Source organism: Phacochoerus africanus, chromosome 10, assembly GCF_016906955.1.
Source record: "Phacochoerus africanus isolate WHEZ1 chromosome 10, ROS_Pafr_v1, whole genome shotgun sequence".
Lineage (NCBI taxonomy): Eukaryota > Metazoa > Chordata > Mammalia > Artiodactyla > Suidae > Phacochoerus > Phacochoerus africanus.
Genome location: NC_062553.1, coordinates 83,389,051 through 83,408,255, shown reverse-complemented (window position 1 = coordinate 83,408,255; position 19,205 = coordinate 83,389,051). Strand labels below are relative to the sequence as shown.

Sequence of the window (19,205 nt, the reverse complement as noted above, 5' to 3'; positions counted from 1 at the left end):
ACAAAATTGAATGAATATATGCAATAGAAAGAATAAATAAAACCAAAGTTAATTAGAAAAGACTAACAGGGAGTTCCCATCGTGGTGCAGTGGTTAACGAATCCGACTAGGAACCATGAGGTTGCGGGTTCGCCCCCTGCCCTTGCTCAGTGGGTTAACGATCCAGCGTTGCCGTGAGCTGTGGTGTAGGTTGCAGACGAGGCTCGGATCCTGCGTTGCTGTGGCTCTGGCATAGGCTGGTGGCTACAGCTCTGATTAGACCCCTAGCCTGGGAACCTCCATATGCCAGGGGAGCGGCCCAAGAAATGCCAAAAAAAAAAAAAAAGACCAAAAAGACCAAAAAAAAAATTAAAAAAAAAAGAAAAGACTAACAGAATTGATAAGTTTCTACTGAGACTGACAAAGAAGAAAAATGAGACATCACAAACAGCCAAAGTCAAGAATGACAAGGGATCTAGCACTACAGGTCCTACAGATATTATAAAGATCACACCATGAATAACTTTATGCCAAAAAATTTGAAAATGTAGATGAAATGGATAAACTCCCAAGAAAATACAAATTACCAAAACTTACACAAGAGGAAGTACAACAATCTGAATAGTTCATCTATTTAGAGCTAGAAATCAAACCTATAATATGTCTTCACCATGAAATTTATAAATCATTTAAGGAGTTATTCTAATCTCACATAAACTCTTTTGGAAAAATAGAAAATTTTTAAAAACTTTCCCATTCATTTTATGAAGCCAAAATAATTTCAATACAAAAATATGACAAGGGCAGTACAAAAAAAGAATACCACGGGTCAATTTCACTCATGATGAAAAAGTCCTAAACTAATTTTTAGCCAATCCAGTGATTTATACAAAAAAGGATAATGTCTCTACTGAAGTTGAATTTATTCCATGAAAGATGGTTGATTTAACATTCAAAAATCACCTGATATAATTCAACATAGCATAAAATAAAAAAAAAATTGTGGTTATTTCAACAGATGTAAGAAAAGCATTTTATATACTCAATACTCATTCATGATTTAGAAACAAACAAAAATTGGTAAACTAGAAATAAAATGGACCAGCATTAACTTTATTAAGAGTTCCTCAAAAAAAAAAAAAAAAAGAAAAGAAAAAAAACTTGAGCAAGCATCATGCAAACAATGAAATCTTGAAGGCTTTCCCATTGGGATTAGATTAGAAATAAGAAAATAATGATTGTACTCAATATTTTCAATTTAACATCACAGATTCAGACATTACATGGGATGTAGCTAATACAATAAGGAAATAAAATAAATAAAAGGTATAAGGAAAGAAAAAGAAATAAAAGAGTCATCACATAGAAATGCAAAAAAAACGCTAAAAGAATCTACAGAAATTCTAATTAAGAGATAAATTAGGAGTTCTCTTGTGACACAGCAGGTTAAAGGATCCAGTGTTGTCACTGTAAGGCTTGGGTCACTGCTGTGGCACAGGTTCAATTCCTGGCCCAAGAACTTTTATATGCCACTGGCATAGGGGAAAAAAAAAGATAAATTAGAAAGTTGTTAACTATAAAGGCAAGATACAGAAATCAATTTATTTCCTTTGTATGAGGTATTTGGCTCCTATATACCTATTTAATGGAAACATACATGCAATATAAGTCAAAAGGCAGAAACTAGAATTTCATAACAGCATTATTTGCAATGGCTTCAAACTGGAAATTACAATAACCTACAACAATAGAATGAATAAATAAATTATGGTGTATTCCACCAATGGAATACTAGATCTATAGAAGTAAAAAGGAACAGACTATAGGATATGCTGCAATAACATGGATACATATTACAAAAATCATGCTGAATAAAAGAAAACCAACACAAAAGAAAATATATTGTACATTTGTATATACATATGGATATAATGCAGATTATATTAAACACAGGTAAATCTTAGCTATATCATTTAACTAGGGGTGGAGGCTAATCTTGGAGAGGAGGAAGGGGATAGTGGTTGAGAAGGAACATGAAGAGAGAGGTATTCTTGTCTTAGGCACATACAGGGGTGTCCACTTTGACCTAATTCATTGAGCTAGTGTTTGGTGCACTTCACTGTATGTACATTATGCCCTCCCCACATAAATACAATTAAAAAGGAAAAAGGCTGCCAAAATCGGCCAAACATTACATAGATAGGATTCATGAGCTCATGTCATCCTTATACTGCTGAGTTTCTTTCTTTTACCTTGTAAATAATAGGTAGAAAATCTCACGGGATCTATTTAAACATTTCCTCTTATTATATTCACTAGCTTCACAAAAAGTATTTGCAAAATGGTTACTATTACTTAAAATAAGAAACTGGGCTTACACTATGTGGTTTTTTCATATCACTAGTATATTTCATGCCTAAATTGACGTATCTTTAAAAGGGATTATAGTATGAATAATACCATTCCAAAGACTTCTTTGTTTCTAAAAGGAAGTTTTATTTTGAATCCAAAAGTAATTAGATGTAAGACAAACACAAATTGGACCCAAAGGAATCAAGTTGTATTTCTACTAATGATGATTTTTGTCTAAACACACAACATGCCACATTCCAAGAACTCAAATATTTTTATAATGGCCACTTGAGACCCTTATTTGGAGTCATGTATGATTTCTGATAGTCTTGCTTACAAGTGGATTTTTCTAAGAATTCCCTTTATTATCTAAATCTCTGGAACGGAAGGAGACAATCTGGAGCAAGGGATCCAAACTGGGTGGACATTTCTATGATCCCACAAGCATCATCCTCTGAGGAATGCCTTTTGGAAAAGCACAGATTTCCACCCAACTGTTTATCCCAGGCAAACTTGTGATAGCCTTCTCCAAGGTCCAATTTAAATTATGTAAGGCAAATATTAACTAAATATTTTGATTACATAAAATTAGTTTCAAAAAATAGTTTTTAATTCCATAGTCTCCTTCACAACTTACAATAGTGGCAGGTGTTAGGATATTGCATTTTTTCTCCTTCAAAGTTTGAATACAGCATTAAATACAAGAAGTGCATAAGAACATGGGTATAAAACTGCAGTTACTGTATACATAACAGTACCCTATACATATATTAAACTTTCACCCCACTCTGCCCTACATTTCTTGCATTTTGTAAGTTAATGAGGTTATATGTTATTAAAGTTAACACCTTGCTTACTGTGGTCTGAATAGAACTTAAGTCATTCCTCCACAAACTCATACAGTTTTCCATGCCTAAAATGCCCTTCCATTCCATCTCTCTCCAAGTAAATCTACACAGTGTTCTGGAATCAGAGTGTAAAATTAGGAACAATTCTTTCCCACTCTCGATGATTCCCAACAAAAAGGAAACAGTTCTTTTCTCTGAGCCACTCTCCCCCCCTTTACTCCATCTCTGAGAAGGTAAACATTTGATTTGTAAATACAGGAAGAGTAATTGAGGCTATATGCATGGCTCAGTTCCATCCTCCTTCTAGGGAGCTTCTTGACCCATTCAATGCAACCAGCTAGGACCTGAACCTTAGGGATTTGTTATTAGAAAAGCCCAAATCAGCTAAGCCTTAAAAACACATTTGTCAATTGGTTGTCCATCAGGAAGGTGATACTTTGACCTTCATCTTCATTATTTCTCAACTCGTACGGAACCTAGGAAGGGGGCCTCTTCAGATACCCCTATGTATGTGAATTTCTCTCTTTTCTGTGAGAACCTTACTGACTACCCTGGCCATCGGTGGTATTTGTCCTTATCAAAATAGTACTTATCTGTTTCACTCAATAGTACTTATCTGTTTCCCTTAATTAAGTATGTGTGAGTGTCTGTGTGGCCCTAGCCATCATCAGCTAGACTGTAAATTCTTTCTATATAAGAAACATGTTTTCTACTTATTTGTATTCTATGCAGGATATAAGGCAATCAATCATAATATTGATTGTTTGAAAAAATGCGATATTTTTCTCCTGAGAACTCTATGTGGTACAATTGATCACATCATTGTAAAGTCAGCATCTTTATTGTTTGATAGAGACAAACAATCAAGTATCTTTAATAATAAAAAAAATGACATTGTGGATTATTCCCCTCTAAGTAATCTTTATAAAATGTATTGCATGCTTTCCAGCCTCAGTGAAAGTCATATGCCAAACTGTATTTACCTTTCTTCATTGGCACAGTGTTACTAACATGACCAATTATGTTATTAGAAGTAGTCTAGGAGTTCCCGTTGTGGCGCAGTGGTTAACGAATCCGACTAGGAACCATGAGGTTGCAGGTTCGATCCCTGCCCTTGCTCAGTGGATTAACGATCCGGCGTTGCCGTGAGCTGTGGTGTAGGTCGCAGACGTGGCTCAGATCCTGCGTTGCTGTGCCTCTGGCGTAGGCTGGCAGCTACAGCTCCGATTAGACCCCTAGCCTGGGAAACTCCATATGCCGCAGGAGCGGCCCAAGAAATGGCAAAAGGACAAAAAGAAAAAAAGAAAAAAGAAAAAAAAGAAGTAGTCTAGCAGAGGGGCTACCACTTAGTCAAAATAGAGAAACCTACCCAAAGTGGCTTAAGAGAACAACATTGAGGGGAGACAAGTTTGGAGCTAGAAAAACAGTTCTCATCATGAAATTCCAAGGGCCAACAAAGAACAGAAACAAAAAGTAGCTACCAGCAGCTAAGGGATTCCGAACTAGAATCAGGAGTAAGAGTGGGTCTAGAAGACTGGTGTAGAACTAGTTAGCAGGGCAAGAGGGCGGCGTGATACTCATTTCCTATCTCAAATGCCAACATAAGACCTAGGACTACAGCAACTTTACTTTGTCCAATGACCAAAAAATTCTCAGAAAGCCACTGTCATTAAGTTGCTGAACCAGTGCACCTACAGACTTTTTAATATTTAAGAAAATATAAAGAGTTCCCATTGTGGCTCAGTGGAAATGAACCCGACTAGTATCCATGAGGATGCAGGTTGGATCCCTGGCCTCACTCAGTGGGTCAAGGATCCAGCATTGCTGTGAGTTGTGGTGTAGGTTGCAGATGCAGCTCAGATCTCCTCTTTGGTAAACACCTGAGGATGTCCACCTTAAGAGCTGGATGGCTTGTTATCACTCTCCTCTTACCGATCCTACTCTCTATTTCATTTTATATCCATATCCATTTAACATGTGATTCTTATAAATTTTAACAGTTGAAAAACAAACAGCTGGCTGAACTCTCTACTTCAGTCTTTTGGATACTTTGAGTCTTGGTAAGTGATCAGTATTTTGATATTGCTGTAATAATAACAGGAAATGATCTGTTAAAATCTGGATCTCCAGCTATAAATGAATGCCAGGGTAAAGAGGAGAGCTAGTCTCAGAGTAAAGTCTATAAACACAGTTGGGGGAGTCATTTCTAGGACCACAGGGAGAGAACTATAATTTGCTTTCAACACTGGAAAAACAAATTCACAGAGGAAAAACATCTTATGGAGATTATGGACCTGCATCAGCGGAATGCTTACGGCCACAAATGCAGTAAACAAAACAACTGAGATGGTAAATACTAGCGCTTCAATTACACATGATGTGAAATACCATTACCTGAAATAATAGTTCACTCAGAAAAAGACTGCATAAATAGGTAGACTACTTCTAAATTGGCATAATTGTAATTTTGCTTATGTTGACAAAACGGTAAATTGGTTCCATTAATCAAAAAGGACAAGAGAAGACAAAAAAATAATTGTAGGATCAGTCACAGAAAAAAGGGGAGGGTACTTTCACATAACACTGAAAAATAGATTGGTTAATATTACTAAAAAATAATTTTAACTTTTCATATAAAATTGCCATAGGCACTTTCTTAGATTTATAGTGGGGGGGCGGCTCTAATTAATTATCCTTAAGATTTATCCTGTTAATGGAATAAATCACTATTATGGATAATTAATAAACTAATTCCCACGGCTTTTTTCTTTGTCATTTTCCTTTCTCTAACACATTCTAGATGCCATTGTACAGAAGCAGGACCAACTAAACAGCAGAGCATGAAGCATAGAGAGCTTCCTGTAGATGGCTGGTAAACAGCTTTCTACAGCAAACACTTGCAAACACCTCCTCCAGGGAGTCACAGAAGAAGTAGGGGAAGATAGAACAATGTGGGCAAAAGAAGATAATATTGGGAGTTCCTGTCGTGGCGCAGTGGTTAACGAATCCGACTAGGAACCATGAGGTTGCGGGTTTGGTCCCTGCCCTTGCTCAGTGGGTTAACGATCCGGCGTTGCCATGAGCTGTGGTGTAGGTTGCAGACGCAGCTCAGATCCCGCGTTGCTGTGGCTCTGGCGTAGGCCGGTGGCTGCAACTCTGATTAGACCCCTAGCCTGGGAACCTCCATATGCCGCGGAAGCGGCCCAAGAAATAGCAACAACAACAACAACAACAAAGACAAAAAAAAAAAAAAGAAAATATTGGTTTAAAAGATCCACAAAGCTAAAGCATCTCCAAATAACCACAAGGTATTATTTTCCTTAATGCTTGAACATATTTTGCAAATTTTATCATTTTTAAAAGGTAATTGATGAAATAAGGTAGTAAGCAAGAATTCAATTAAAAACATAATAAGCCAAGATTTTATTAAGAATTTAGAGCAGTGAAATTTGCTAGAACACTGGAAACATTCAAATATTTCTATTTGATTCATAAAATTTTTTACACTCATAAAAACTTACACTGTGTTAACCCAAACTAGTAGTTATAATGGCTAAAAGAACAGATGGCATGTGTATCTAAAATTACTTTTCAAAATTGGTCTGTGTTTTAATAGCTGGCACCTTTCAAAGAAGAGCAAATGTAGAAAACATTACTGGATTCCTAACACAAATCATCTTTCAAATTGTTGTTATTCATATAAGAACAATGATAATTTGGATTCAAGAATAGGCTTGAAAAGTGACTAACTAGTTGATATTACAAATAGTCTCCCCCCCCCCCCCCCCCCGCCCGGCCCCCAAAATTCCACCTCCTCCACAATGCCTTCTTTTAGCTTCACCTACAACTTCCTGAACAGGAAGTCATTTCTCTCTTTTCTTCACTTCCAGCCACCATCTTGACATCTCATCACTCTAATTTCTGATTTGGTTATCAGAGACCTATTATTTCCCCTCCCAGACTATAAGTAATTGGAAAGCGAGGTCTGCATCAGATTGACCTTGATTTCCTTATTACATCTAATTCAACATTCAGTATCTATTAGTCCTTTTAGAGTTGAATATTATTCGTCTTCGATGAACTGCTGTATTTTCAATTCCATTGTTTTATACAGACTTTCTTTTGACAACATTTCCTCAGGTAATAAACTGATTTTTAAAGTGTCTAGCACTTTCAATACTTGCCAATTTAAAAAATTTAAATCTTATAACTTGCAAGATTTGATCAATACTCAAAAATATATACTGATTACAGATTAATCAATGAATTTGCTGTCATTGTTCTATTAACTGTTAAAATGGTTTTTCAATGTTAATTTTTTATTCTCAGATCCGACAAAGTAAGAAATATAAGTATGTCAAATCTAGTATCTTTGGATAATTCCTATGTGAAACAGGTAGAATAAGCTCTTTTTATTTATTTTTTTTATTTTTATTTTTTTGGTATTTCTTTGGGCCGCTTCTGCGGCATATGGAGGTTCCCAGGCTAGGGGTTGAATCAGAGCTGTAGCCGCCGGCCTACGCCAGAGCCACAGCAACGTGGGATCCGAGCCGCGTCTGCAACTTACACCACAGCTCACGGCAACACCGGATCGTTAACCCACTGAGCAAGGGCAGGGACCGAACCCGCAACCTCATGGTTCCTAGTCGGATTCGTTAACCACTGCGCCACGACGGGAACTCCTTTTTTTTTTTTGGAGAATAAGTTCTTTTTAAATCAGCTTTATCAAGGTATGATTGACATGCAATAAACTGCATGTATTTAAAATGTATAATTTGGTAAACTTTGGCATATATATATATATATATATATATATCTGTGAAATCAGTAACACAATCAGAATAATTAATATTTTTGTCATCTTTCCAAACAGTCCATCCCTTTTTTCTTCTCTCTACTCCTCATCCTATGCAATCACTGATATGCTTTCTATTACTTGATGAGTCTGTACTTTCTAGAATTAAAAAATCATATATGACATACAGATGGCCAACAGGCATATGAAAAGATGCCCAACATTACTAATCATTAGAGAAATGCAAATCAAAGTTACGAGTTACCACCTCACACCAATCAGAATGGTCATCATTAAGAAGTTTACAAATAACAAATGCTGGAGAGGATATGGAGAAAAGGGAACCCTCCTACACTGTTTGTGGGGCTGTAAGTTGGTGCAGCCACTATCGAAAACAGTATGGAGTTTCCTCAGAAAAAAATGGAGTTGCCATATGATCCAGCAATCCTACTCCTGGGCATATATACAAATTAAACTACAATTCAAAAAGACACATGTACCCGTGTTCATAGCAGCCCTATTTACAACAGCCAGGACATAGAAACAACCTAATTATCCATCAACAGATGCGTGGGTAAAGATGTGTTACATATACACAATGGAATATCACTCAGCCATAACAAAGAATGAAATAATGCCATTTGCATCAACATGGATGAAACTAGAGATTCTCATACTAAATGAAGTCAGACGAATATCGTATGATATCACATATATGGAATCTAAAATATGACACAAATGAACCTACCTATGAAACAGAAACAGACTCACAGAAATAAAGAATTGACTTGTGGTTGCTAAGCAGTGGTAGAGGGATGTAATGGGAGTTTGACTTGTGGTTGCTAAGCAGTGGTAGAGGGATGCAAACTATTTATATGAATGGATAAACCACAAGGTCCTATGGTATAGCAAAGGAAACTATATTCACTGTTCTGTGATAAACCATAATGGAAAAGGACATTTAAAAGGATATATTAAAAGTGTTATATATACTTATATACATATATAAGACTGAGTCACTTTGAAGAAACTGGCACATTGTAAATCAACTATATTTCAATTAAAATTTAATTTAAAAAGATATACAGTATTTACTGTTTTTTTGTGGCTTCTTTCAGCATAATTGTATTGGAAATTTATCCATATTGTTGCATGTATCCATTAACCATTTATTTTTATTGCTGAGCAGGACTCTATGACATGGATCAATATTTGGATTGTTTTGCAACATTTGCATATCAACATTTACACTATGTCCTATTTTTAGATACTATAAAAAAAGCCGATGTGAGCATTCCTGTCCAAGTCTTTATATGAACATATGCTTTATTCTCTCTTGGGTAAATACCTGTTAAGTGGAATGGCTGGGTCACATAATAGGTGTATTTTTATTTTTTTCTTTTTACAGAAACACATGCAGCATATGGAAGTTCCCAGGCCAGGAGTAGAATTGCAGCTGTAGCTGCAGCCTATGCCACAGCCACTGCAACACCAGACCCAAGCCAGACGTACACCACAGCTTGCAGCAATGCTTGATCCTCAACACGAGTGAGGCCAGGGATTGAACCCAAATACTCACAAAGACAACATTGGGTCTTTAACCTGCTGAGCCACAATGGGAACTCCTAACCTTTTAAGAAATTATCAAACTGTTTTCCAAAGTAGTTTACATCAATCATATTCTAATCAGCAGTTTAACATAAGATCCAGTTCCTCCACAGATTTGCTAACACCCGAAGCAATTGTCTTTTAAAGCATAGTTATTCCAGTGGCTGTAAAATGGTATCTCATTGTGATTTCAACTTGCATTTCACTAACATCCCATGAAGTTGTGCATATTTTCATATTCTTATTTGCCAATCACTCATCTTCTTTGGTGAGGTGATTGGTTAAATCTTTTGCTCACTTTAATTGGATTGTTTGTCTTTTTCCTATTAAGTAGTAAGCATTCTAGATACAAATCTTTTGTTGGATAAATAATTTACACTTTCATTTTTTTTTGTCTTTTTGCACTTTCAAAAGGAAAATGAAACTGTCGCAGATAACTATGCTTTGTTAATGTAATATATGGTCTATCTGTACTTCAAATAATCTTCAAAATAAGGGGAAGCATTGTCTCCATAATCCTCAGGTACTAAATTTTCCCATGCCTAACGAGGTGGTCAGCCACCTGGCTTACGAAAAATAGGGAAAGGGAGTAGAAGTACAAAACATACTGATTTTCCCAACATTCTTCTTAATGTTGGGAAAAACTCCTAATTTTAGGAGTTTCTTAGCAAATCATTACTAGTAAGAAATAATAGACTGGATCATACAAACGATCATCAGTCCTCCTCTTTTCTCTTAAGCAAAATTTTAAAAAGCAGTTAGCAAGTAGTAACATTATTACTAATCAAACCTCCTGTACTCTTTATTAGATTTCTCTTAGACCAAGGCCCTGGTGTTTACATGAATGTTTTCCTTATCGGACTAAGGCAGAACATCTAATACAGTGCCAAGCATATATTGCTCTTCTTACTTCCTTAATTCTCTCCTTTTCTTTGAATTCCTGTCCATGTGCTTTTCTTCACTCCTCTCTTCAAGCACCCTTCCCGACATCCCACATCTACACTTGGGAATAATGTGCTGATCTCAATGAGCTTTGGTTACAGGCTTTTTTGGTAACCATATAGTCACCTACCATGCTTCTTAAAGACAACAAAATGAAAAAGATAAACTTTTTGTGGAACTCATAGAAAGAAGAGCTAAGATTCTGCTGAGTGATAAAATGAAACCTTCATTTTTTACAGTATCCATGTAAATTAGTATTCTGCCAGAATAAAGCAAACATAACTATTTTGTAAATTTTCTGTTAATTTAAGACTTCAGTCTAATCAGTAATGCAAGAACCTCTGAGGAATCTTTCCCAAACAAGAGCCAATATGGGGGAGTTCTGTAGCAAAATATTCATCCTCCTCTAAAGTGTCAGATATGGGGCAGTGGGCAGTGAGGTGGGAGTAGGAAGAATCAGATCTCTTCGTCTTAAACCATGGAAAGAAAACTCATTTAAGTGCCTTTAAAGTATTTTTATACATAAAAAACAATATATTTTGTCTTTTCGCCACTTCTAGGGCCGCTCCCGTGGCATATGGAGGTTCCCAGGCCAGGGATCAAATCAGAGCTGTAGCCGCCGGCCTACGCCAGAGCCACAGCAACTCGGGATCCGAGCCGCGTCTGGGACCCACACCACAGCTCATGGCAACGCCGGATCCTTAACCCACTGAGCAAGGCCAGAGATCGAACCTGCAACCTCATGGTTCCTAGTCGGATTCGTTAACCACTGAGCCACGATGGGAACTCCCAATTTGATATATTCTTAAAACTTTCATGATGTACATTATCCCTCAGGGAATGCTTCAGTGTCAGACACAAGTATGAAAATAACTACTCTAAAAGCAGCATTAGAACTAGGAAAAACAGCAGATTATATGGCAATCTCTGACATAATTTCAGGATACAGACAACCCTAGGTCTAAAATACTTCATGGAAATAACTATGACACAATTAAGTATATTCCACAAATCAGAATGGTTTTCATCAGACACCTAATGCTAAGCTTACTTTGACACAAAAAAAGGCTTGACATAAAAGACACTCCCTCTGGAAAGGAAAAAATGATGATAATTTTGGCCTATTAAAGATAATATATGTTGATGAAACATAATTTTGTTCTCAAACATTTGGTAAATCATTACTCTAATGGATGATCATGATTTACAATAATTACCTGGTTAGTAAAAAATTGTGTCTATCTCAAAAATTTTCAGATCAACTGGTTTCCTTTTGATATAAGGAAAAAATTAATAACTGGCTTAAATTCATTTCTAATACTTATAAAATACATGAGATTTATTACACATTAAAGAAAATACAGTACGATCCCAAATTTGTTTATTAAAGTTACAATAAAATACTTTTCAATGCATACAAAATTGCAAAATAATTGATGCTTTTTTCAATAAAGACACCAGATTTAATATTTATTCACAAGATAAAGATATGTTTAATGACTTCTGTTTCAAGGTCACCTTATCGAGCGATACATCATGAAATCAATAGTTGTACATCTAGGAAATTTACCAATGGAGCTCTCTTCCACTGGTGTATATATTTTAATTTGTCTCATGTGGGTGTCTCTTCCATTTTGGTGATTGGCTAGAACAGCGATCTGTATCATGAATGTGCGAGTTGGCTTCTTATGATTATCAGTTAAGGGAACATGAATCCAGCCACTTGGTTCCACCAATTCAAGTTGCTGCCAAGAAAAGAAAAGTCAGATTATGTTTTCACCAGATGAATATAATTTATTATAATGAATGCATTCTAAAGTTGACTTATAATTAACATTTTGCTCACTGCAAGCATGACACTATAATAAACATTACCAGTTATTGCCCATTTTTACCCAATAAAAGTTTAGATTCAGACATGAATAAATATATGGGGCCAATGGAAAACTACATTGATACAAGTAAGAAAAGACTAGATATGTTTAGAACATACTGCCAAACTCACATAATAAATCAGATTCTATATAAATTATAAGAATATTAACAAAACAAAATCAGTCATTGCACAAGCATCAAATCTTTTTTTAAGTAAAAATAGAAACTGATTTATTGAGTCTGAATGATAATCAAAACCTAAAAACTAGATTTTAATGTTTTCCTATAAGAAATGCCTGATAGATTTTTAAAATTTTTTCATTTTATTTTAACCAAGAGTCCAAACTATCTTTTGTTTAACAAGGGAAGGAAAATCATAAGTCAAAAAATAAACCTAAATTTCTAAACATTTTCCTGAGGTTATGAAGCAGTTTTTAAAAGAAAAATACTGATTTTTAAACTATCTCAATTATTGAACACATATGAAAGATATGAATTACAGAAAATACAGGTTTATCTTATCAACTGAGCCCAATGGCTATGAGTATTAAATATAAATCTGGATTCCAGAAGTTACTCTAGAAAAACAAGTGAACACCACAGTTTCTTCTTTAGCTGCCCTCTTTCTCTTTTCTTTCTTTTCTCCCTTCTTTCTTCTTTTTTTTTCTTTCTTTCATTATTCTTTATTTTCTTTCTTTCTTTTTTAATGAGGAAGGAGGGCAGGTAGAAAAAAGTTGAGATGGGCGAAAGACAGAGAACTGGAATCTTTAAAAAGGTAGTTTTTTTAAGATAGAATAATTTCCTCCTTTAAATTACAAAATGTAAGTATAAATGAATCTCTATTCCTCATAGTATTTTCAGCCAGTAGCTTTTCATAAACTGCCATTAGCACTAACTTAAAATAAGTGAGTCAGAGAGCAGATATATCTGGTTTCTATCACAAACCTTTTAATCATTCAGGCAATAAATAGTTACTGAGTACTTAAAATGTTCAAGGTATTATTGTAAGTTTAGTTAAGCATACAAAACATAAATAAAGCCTTGTTCCAAACCTTCAAAAAAGCTTGGAGGCAGACAAACAACCTCTCTGGTTTCATTCAGTTCCTCATGTATAAAGTAAAGCGATTGGACAAGTTTTCATCCAATGTCCCTTTCAGCTCTGACAGTCAATGATTCTAAATAAAAGAAAGACGTGGTAGGCAAAATAATGGGCCCCCAAAGAGGTCCACATCGTTCCCCAAATCCTCTGAATATGTTAACTTAATGGCAAAGGGATTTTGCAGATGTGATTATTTAAAGATTTGGGGATGGGAAGTTATCCTGGATACCTGGGTAGGCCCAATGTAATCACAAGAGTCATCATAAGAGGCAAGTGGGAAAGACAGAAAAGATGTGGTGATAGAAGCAAAGGTTGAGTGATGCAACCACAAGCCAAGGAATGTGGACAGCCTCTAAAAGCTGGAAAAGGCAAGGAACAGTTCTCCCTTAGAATCTCTAGAAAAGAATGCACCTTGCCGACACCTTGATTTTTTAAATATTTAAATTATACTTGATTTACAATGTTTCTTCAATTTCTGCTGTACAGCAAAGTGACCCAGTCACACACATATATACATTCTCTTTTTCATACTATCTTCCATCATGTTATAACTCAAGAGACTGGACACTGTTTCCTATGCTATAGAGGAAGACCTCATTGCTTAGCCATTCTAATTGTAATAGTTTGCATCTACTAACCCTAAACTCTCTGTCCATTCCACTCCCTCCCCTCTACTGCCTGGCAACCACAAGTCTGCTCTGGATGTCTGTGAGTCTATTTCTGTTTTGTAGATAGAATCATTTGTGCCATATATTAGATTCTACAAATAAGTGAAGTCATATGGTGTTTGTCTTTCTGACTTACTTCACTTAGTATGAGAATCTCTAGTTGCATCCATTTTGCTGCACATGGCATTATTTTGTCCTTTTTTATGGCCGAGTAGTATTCCACCATATATATATATATGCGCCACATTTTCTTAATCCATTCATCTGTTGCTGGATATTTAGGTTGTTTTCATGTCTTGGCTATTGTGAATAGTAATGCAATGAACATAGGGGTGCATGTATCTTTGTGAATGAATGTTTTGTCTGGATATATGCCCAGAGGTGGGATTGCTGGACTACATGGTAGGTCTACATTTAGTTTTCTGAGGTACCTCCACACTGTTTTCTATAGTGGTTGTACCAATTTACATTGCCACCAACAGTGTAGGAGGGTTCCCTTTTCTCCTCATCCCCTCTAGCATTTGTTATTTGTTGACTTGTTAATGACGGCCATTGTGACTGGTGTCAGGTGGCACCTCATTGTAGTTTTAATTTGCATTTCTCTAAGAATTAGTGATATTGGACTTCTCCTGTGGCTCACAAAACATTATTTTATATATTTTTAAGCAGAAAATTAATAAAAGGGAAATTTTTGCCAATTTAATTTTCTTTTTCCCCCCTCCCATTTCTGATTTGGGCCTCAATAAATGAAAATTTTATCACCATTAAAATGTAAATTTTTCTATATTCCTTCTTGTCCTTTCTTTCTACCATATCTCTTTTTGGCTCTTTTCTCCAGATATTCACTTACTTAAAATTTTTTATTGGCATGTCTACTAAATACCAAAAATTCTGCTAATTATAGATGTAGGGCAGGGGGTGGCAAACTTTTTCTATAAAGGACCAGATAGTAAACATTATAGGCGAAGTGGGCCATGTGATTTCTATCATGATTACTCAACTCTGCCTTTGAAAATTGTAAGTTAAAGGCAATATGAAAGAGAATAGCTGTGACTATGTTCCACTAAAGCTTTATTTACAAAAGCAGGACACAGGCTTAGATTTTGGCCCACAGGCTGCAGCTGCTGATCACTGACATAGAGAATAGTTACTGATGGAGATTCAGAAAGATAAGCTGTCTCCGTCAGGGTAAAGTCAGGAAACACACAGTGTTTTTTGTTGCTTTTTCTTTTTTAAGAGAGAATTCCCTAGATAGGAATTGAGTTCTTAACTAGAGAAATTAAGAGGCCAAGGAGAATCCTAAGGTATCATAGAGAGAACAAGTACCAGAAGTGCAATTCTAAGGCTATAGAACAAAGGAAAGAGACTGAAATTATTGAGACGCTCATAAAAGTGGTTGAAACTCAGATATCTGAAGAGGGAGCTGTTTGGGTGGTGTGGTGTCTCTGAAGGAAGAGCCCTGTGGGGCTGGTATAAAGACCTTGGAAAAATGGTACCAACTGTAGTGAACAAGACAGCAGATCACATCTGGGAAAACTATTTGAAGAGGTATAAATATAACAATAAGACTTCAAGAGAGATGACATAAAAAATACTAGCAGTAAGGAAGAAATCAAAAACCAAAAACCAATCAAACCAAAAAACTTACACACAGTTAAACAAAAACAATAAATTAATTTTTACAAAATAAAACATACATGTCAATAATAATTCCTCAAAAAGAATGCTAATGATAATAACAGCAAACTCTCATATAGCACATATTATGTACCAGATATTGCTCTAGGTACAATAAGTAAATTAATCTATTTAATCCTAACAATGAAGCAGGTAATATTATTATCCTGATGTTACAAACAGAACAACTGAGACACAGAAAGTTTAAATAACTTTACCAAGATCACACAACTGGTATGTGGCAGAGCTGTGATTCAAACAAGCAGTGTGATTCCAGAGTCTAGGCGTTTTTTTGGCTTTTTGCTTTTTAGGTCCACACCTGCAGCATATGGAGGTTCCCAGGCTAGGGGCTGAATAGGAGCTACTGCTGCCAGCCTATGCCACAGTACAGCAACTTGGGATCCGAGCCAGGTCTGTGACCTACACCACAGCTCATGGCAATGGCGGATCTCCAACTCACTGAGCAAGATCAGGGATCAAATCCACAACCTCATGGTTACTAGTGGGATTCGTTTCCACTGTGCCACAATGGGAACTCCCCGGAGTCTAGGCTTTTAAACACATAATGTAATGTTTATATAATATAAAGATGATAATTTAGTAATAATAATTATATCCAAGATCCTATATTATAACCAAAAAATGAAGTAAAAGAAATATGGGCAAGAGAAAATTGGCCTCTAATCTCTTCACCATAGCACAGCTCCCTTTGTGTCATGTTTATAACTATACATTTACACATATAACATAAAGGGAACTACAGAAGGGAATAATAACAAAATTAAAAGTGGGATGTTGATTTCAAAATCTCTAGCAAGAAAAAGAATAAACAAGATTGTATAAGGATATGGTAGGATGATAGTATAAAATGAGATGGTACAAATGTAGATGTCAAATATCATCTAAAAAACTCAGATTCTCTTGAAGATATCATGCTGGTGAAATAAGCCAGCTGCAAAAGAACAAATACAGTATGATTCCACTCACATGAGGCACCTAGAGTAAACAAATTCACAGAGACAGAAAGTAGGTTAGAAGCTGCTTAGAGCTGGGTACTGGGGAGTAGGATGGACCGTGACTACTAATTAGCACAGGGTTTCTTTTGGGGGTGATAAAATGTATACATCTTTTTTTTTTTTCGGCTTTTTTTGTCTTTTGAGGGCCGCACCCGCGGCACGTGGAGATTCCCAGGCTAGGGGTCTAATCGGAGCTGTTGCTGCTGGCCTACGCCAGAGCCACAGCAATGCAGGATCCGAGCCGCGTCTGCAACCTACACTACAGCTCACGGCAACGCGGGATCTTTAACCCACTGAGCAAGGCCAGGGATTGAATTCGCAACCTCATGGTTCCTAGTCGGATTCGTTAACCACTGCACCACGACAGGAACTCCCCGAAATGTAGTCATCTTAAATCAGTGAATTGTACAGTATGTGAATTCTATCTCATTAAAACTCAACGTCTAACTATATATTATCTAAAAAAGACAAATCTAGGAGTTCTCGTCATGGCTCAGTGGTAAATGACTCCGACTAGGAACCATAGGTTGTGGGTTTGATCCCTGGCCCTCGCCCAGTGGGCTGGGGAATCCGGCATTGCCGGAGCTGTGGCGCAGGTTGCAGATGCAGCTTGGATCTCGAGTTGCTGTGGCTCTGCGCAGGCCGGTGGCTACAGCTCTGATTAGACCGCTAGCCTCGGAACCTCCATATGCTACAGGTGCGGCTCTAGAAAAAGACAAAAAGAGCAAAAAAAAAAAAAAGAGAGAGAGAGACAAATCTGTGTTTTAACACAGTGATTAAGAAATATCTTAAATACAAGTAGATGGTAAAAATACATTTGACAGATGAAACCAAAAAGAAAGCAGAGACAGAAAGATTAGGTTTTAAGTTTTTCTGGAAAAAAAAGGGTGGGGTAGGAAGAGTTAAAATGTGAAAAAGAAAAATGAGGGGGAGGAATAGGGCTGGTAATTCTAGATAGTAAAACCTAGTATAAAGCTTTATTAAATAAATAGCATGGTACCACATTTCATAGCTTAGGTGTATCAAAATGCATTTGGCTGCAAGTAACATAAAATCCAACTCAATGACACTTAAACGATGAGGAAATCCATCACTTCACACAGTAAGAGTGCCTGAGTTAACAGAGTCACATAAGAGGTTAATTTAGAAGCTCAAAAATGCTGTCACAAACTCAGGTTCTATCATTCTTTGCAGTGTGGGTGGATGAGCACTGTCCCCAAGCTTAGCTGGCTGCAGTAGTCTTCCAGAGACAGAAATTGAGTACTGTTTCCTTTTTGGATATCTTTTTTAAGAACAAGCACAGTTTCCCAGAAGCTCTTATTCAATACCTATCTATAAATCAAGCAGCAGAGGAGTAGAACCACCATGATTGGAGGTGGTTCAATAAGGACTCAGTCCCTAAGGCTGGGGATGGTGACAGCACATGGCTACTTTCTGGGGGGTAGGGAAGTGAATAAAATTGGAGTTCTATCAAGACAGTTGGGGAGAATTGTTATTGAGTAGAAAACTAACATCTACAGTGAAGAAAGGATGGATTGATCAAAAAACAGCACTGCAACACTGGCTGACTAAAGAAAAAGTTTAGATATTAACTTCATTCCAAACACAAAAGTAAATTCTTAAATAATTACATATAAATAAATTAATAATCACAATAGCAAAACTCTAAGAGTATTATAAAAATACAGGAACATATTTATAATCTTTTGGCAGGGCTCACCTTTCAAAGAAATTCGCAAACCCAAATACAACAAAGGAAAAAAAAAAACAGAACAGACTTGACCACATGAACATCAAAATTTTCTTTAAGGAGTTCCCGCCGTGGCGCAGTGGTTAACGAATCCGACTAGGAACCATGAGGTTGCAGGTTCGGTCCCTGCCCTTGCTCAGTGGGTTAACGATCCGGCGTTGCCGTGAGCTGTGGTGTAGGTTGCAGACGCGGCTCGGATCCCGCATTGCTGTCATTGCTGTGGCTCTGGCGTAGGCCGGTGGCTACAGCTCCGATTCAACCCCTAGCCTGGGAACCTCCATGTGCCGCAGGAGCGGCCCAAGAAATAACATCAACAACAACAACAAAAAGACAAAAAGACAAAAAAAAAATTTCTTTAAGACTAAAACAAAATAAAAATATAAACAGCAAATAGAGAAAAAATATTTGTAAGTTTCACAATGAAGGACAAATACCTTAGTAATAATCATAAGAAAAAAAATCAACACTAATAAAGAAGTGAACATTGACCAGGTACAGGCCATTCACAAAAAGAAAAATGTAACTGACCAACAAACATAAGGAAATTATTCAATCTCACTAATAATAAAACAGATACCAGAAAATATTTATACAGA

General features: G+C 36.4%; 1 protein-coding gene across 2 annotated transcripts in view; it reads right to left on the bottom strand.

Moving 5' to 3' along the window:
* Positions 1–11,848: 11,848 nt before the first annotated feature.
* Positions 11,849–19,205, bottom strand: part of ANAPC10 (anaphase promoting complex subunit 10) — an 80,091-nt gene continuing 72,734 nt past the window's right edge. The window contains exon 5 of one of the 2 annotated variants that reach the window (XM_047798205.1): positions 11,849–12,269. In XM_047798205.1, coding sequence (XP_047654161.1) covers positions 12,039–12,269 — 231 coding nt within the window. In that variant the 3' untranslated portion in view covers positions 11,849–12,038. The remainder of the gene's footprint in view (positions 12,270–19,205) is intronic. The other variant, XR_007137421.1, reaches the window with a different exon arrangement.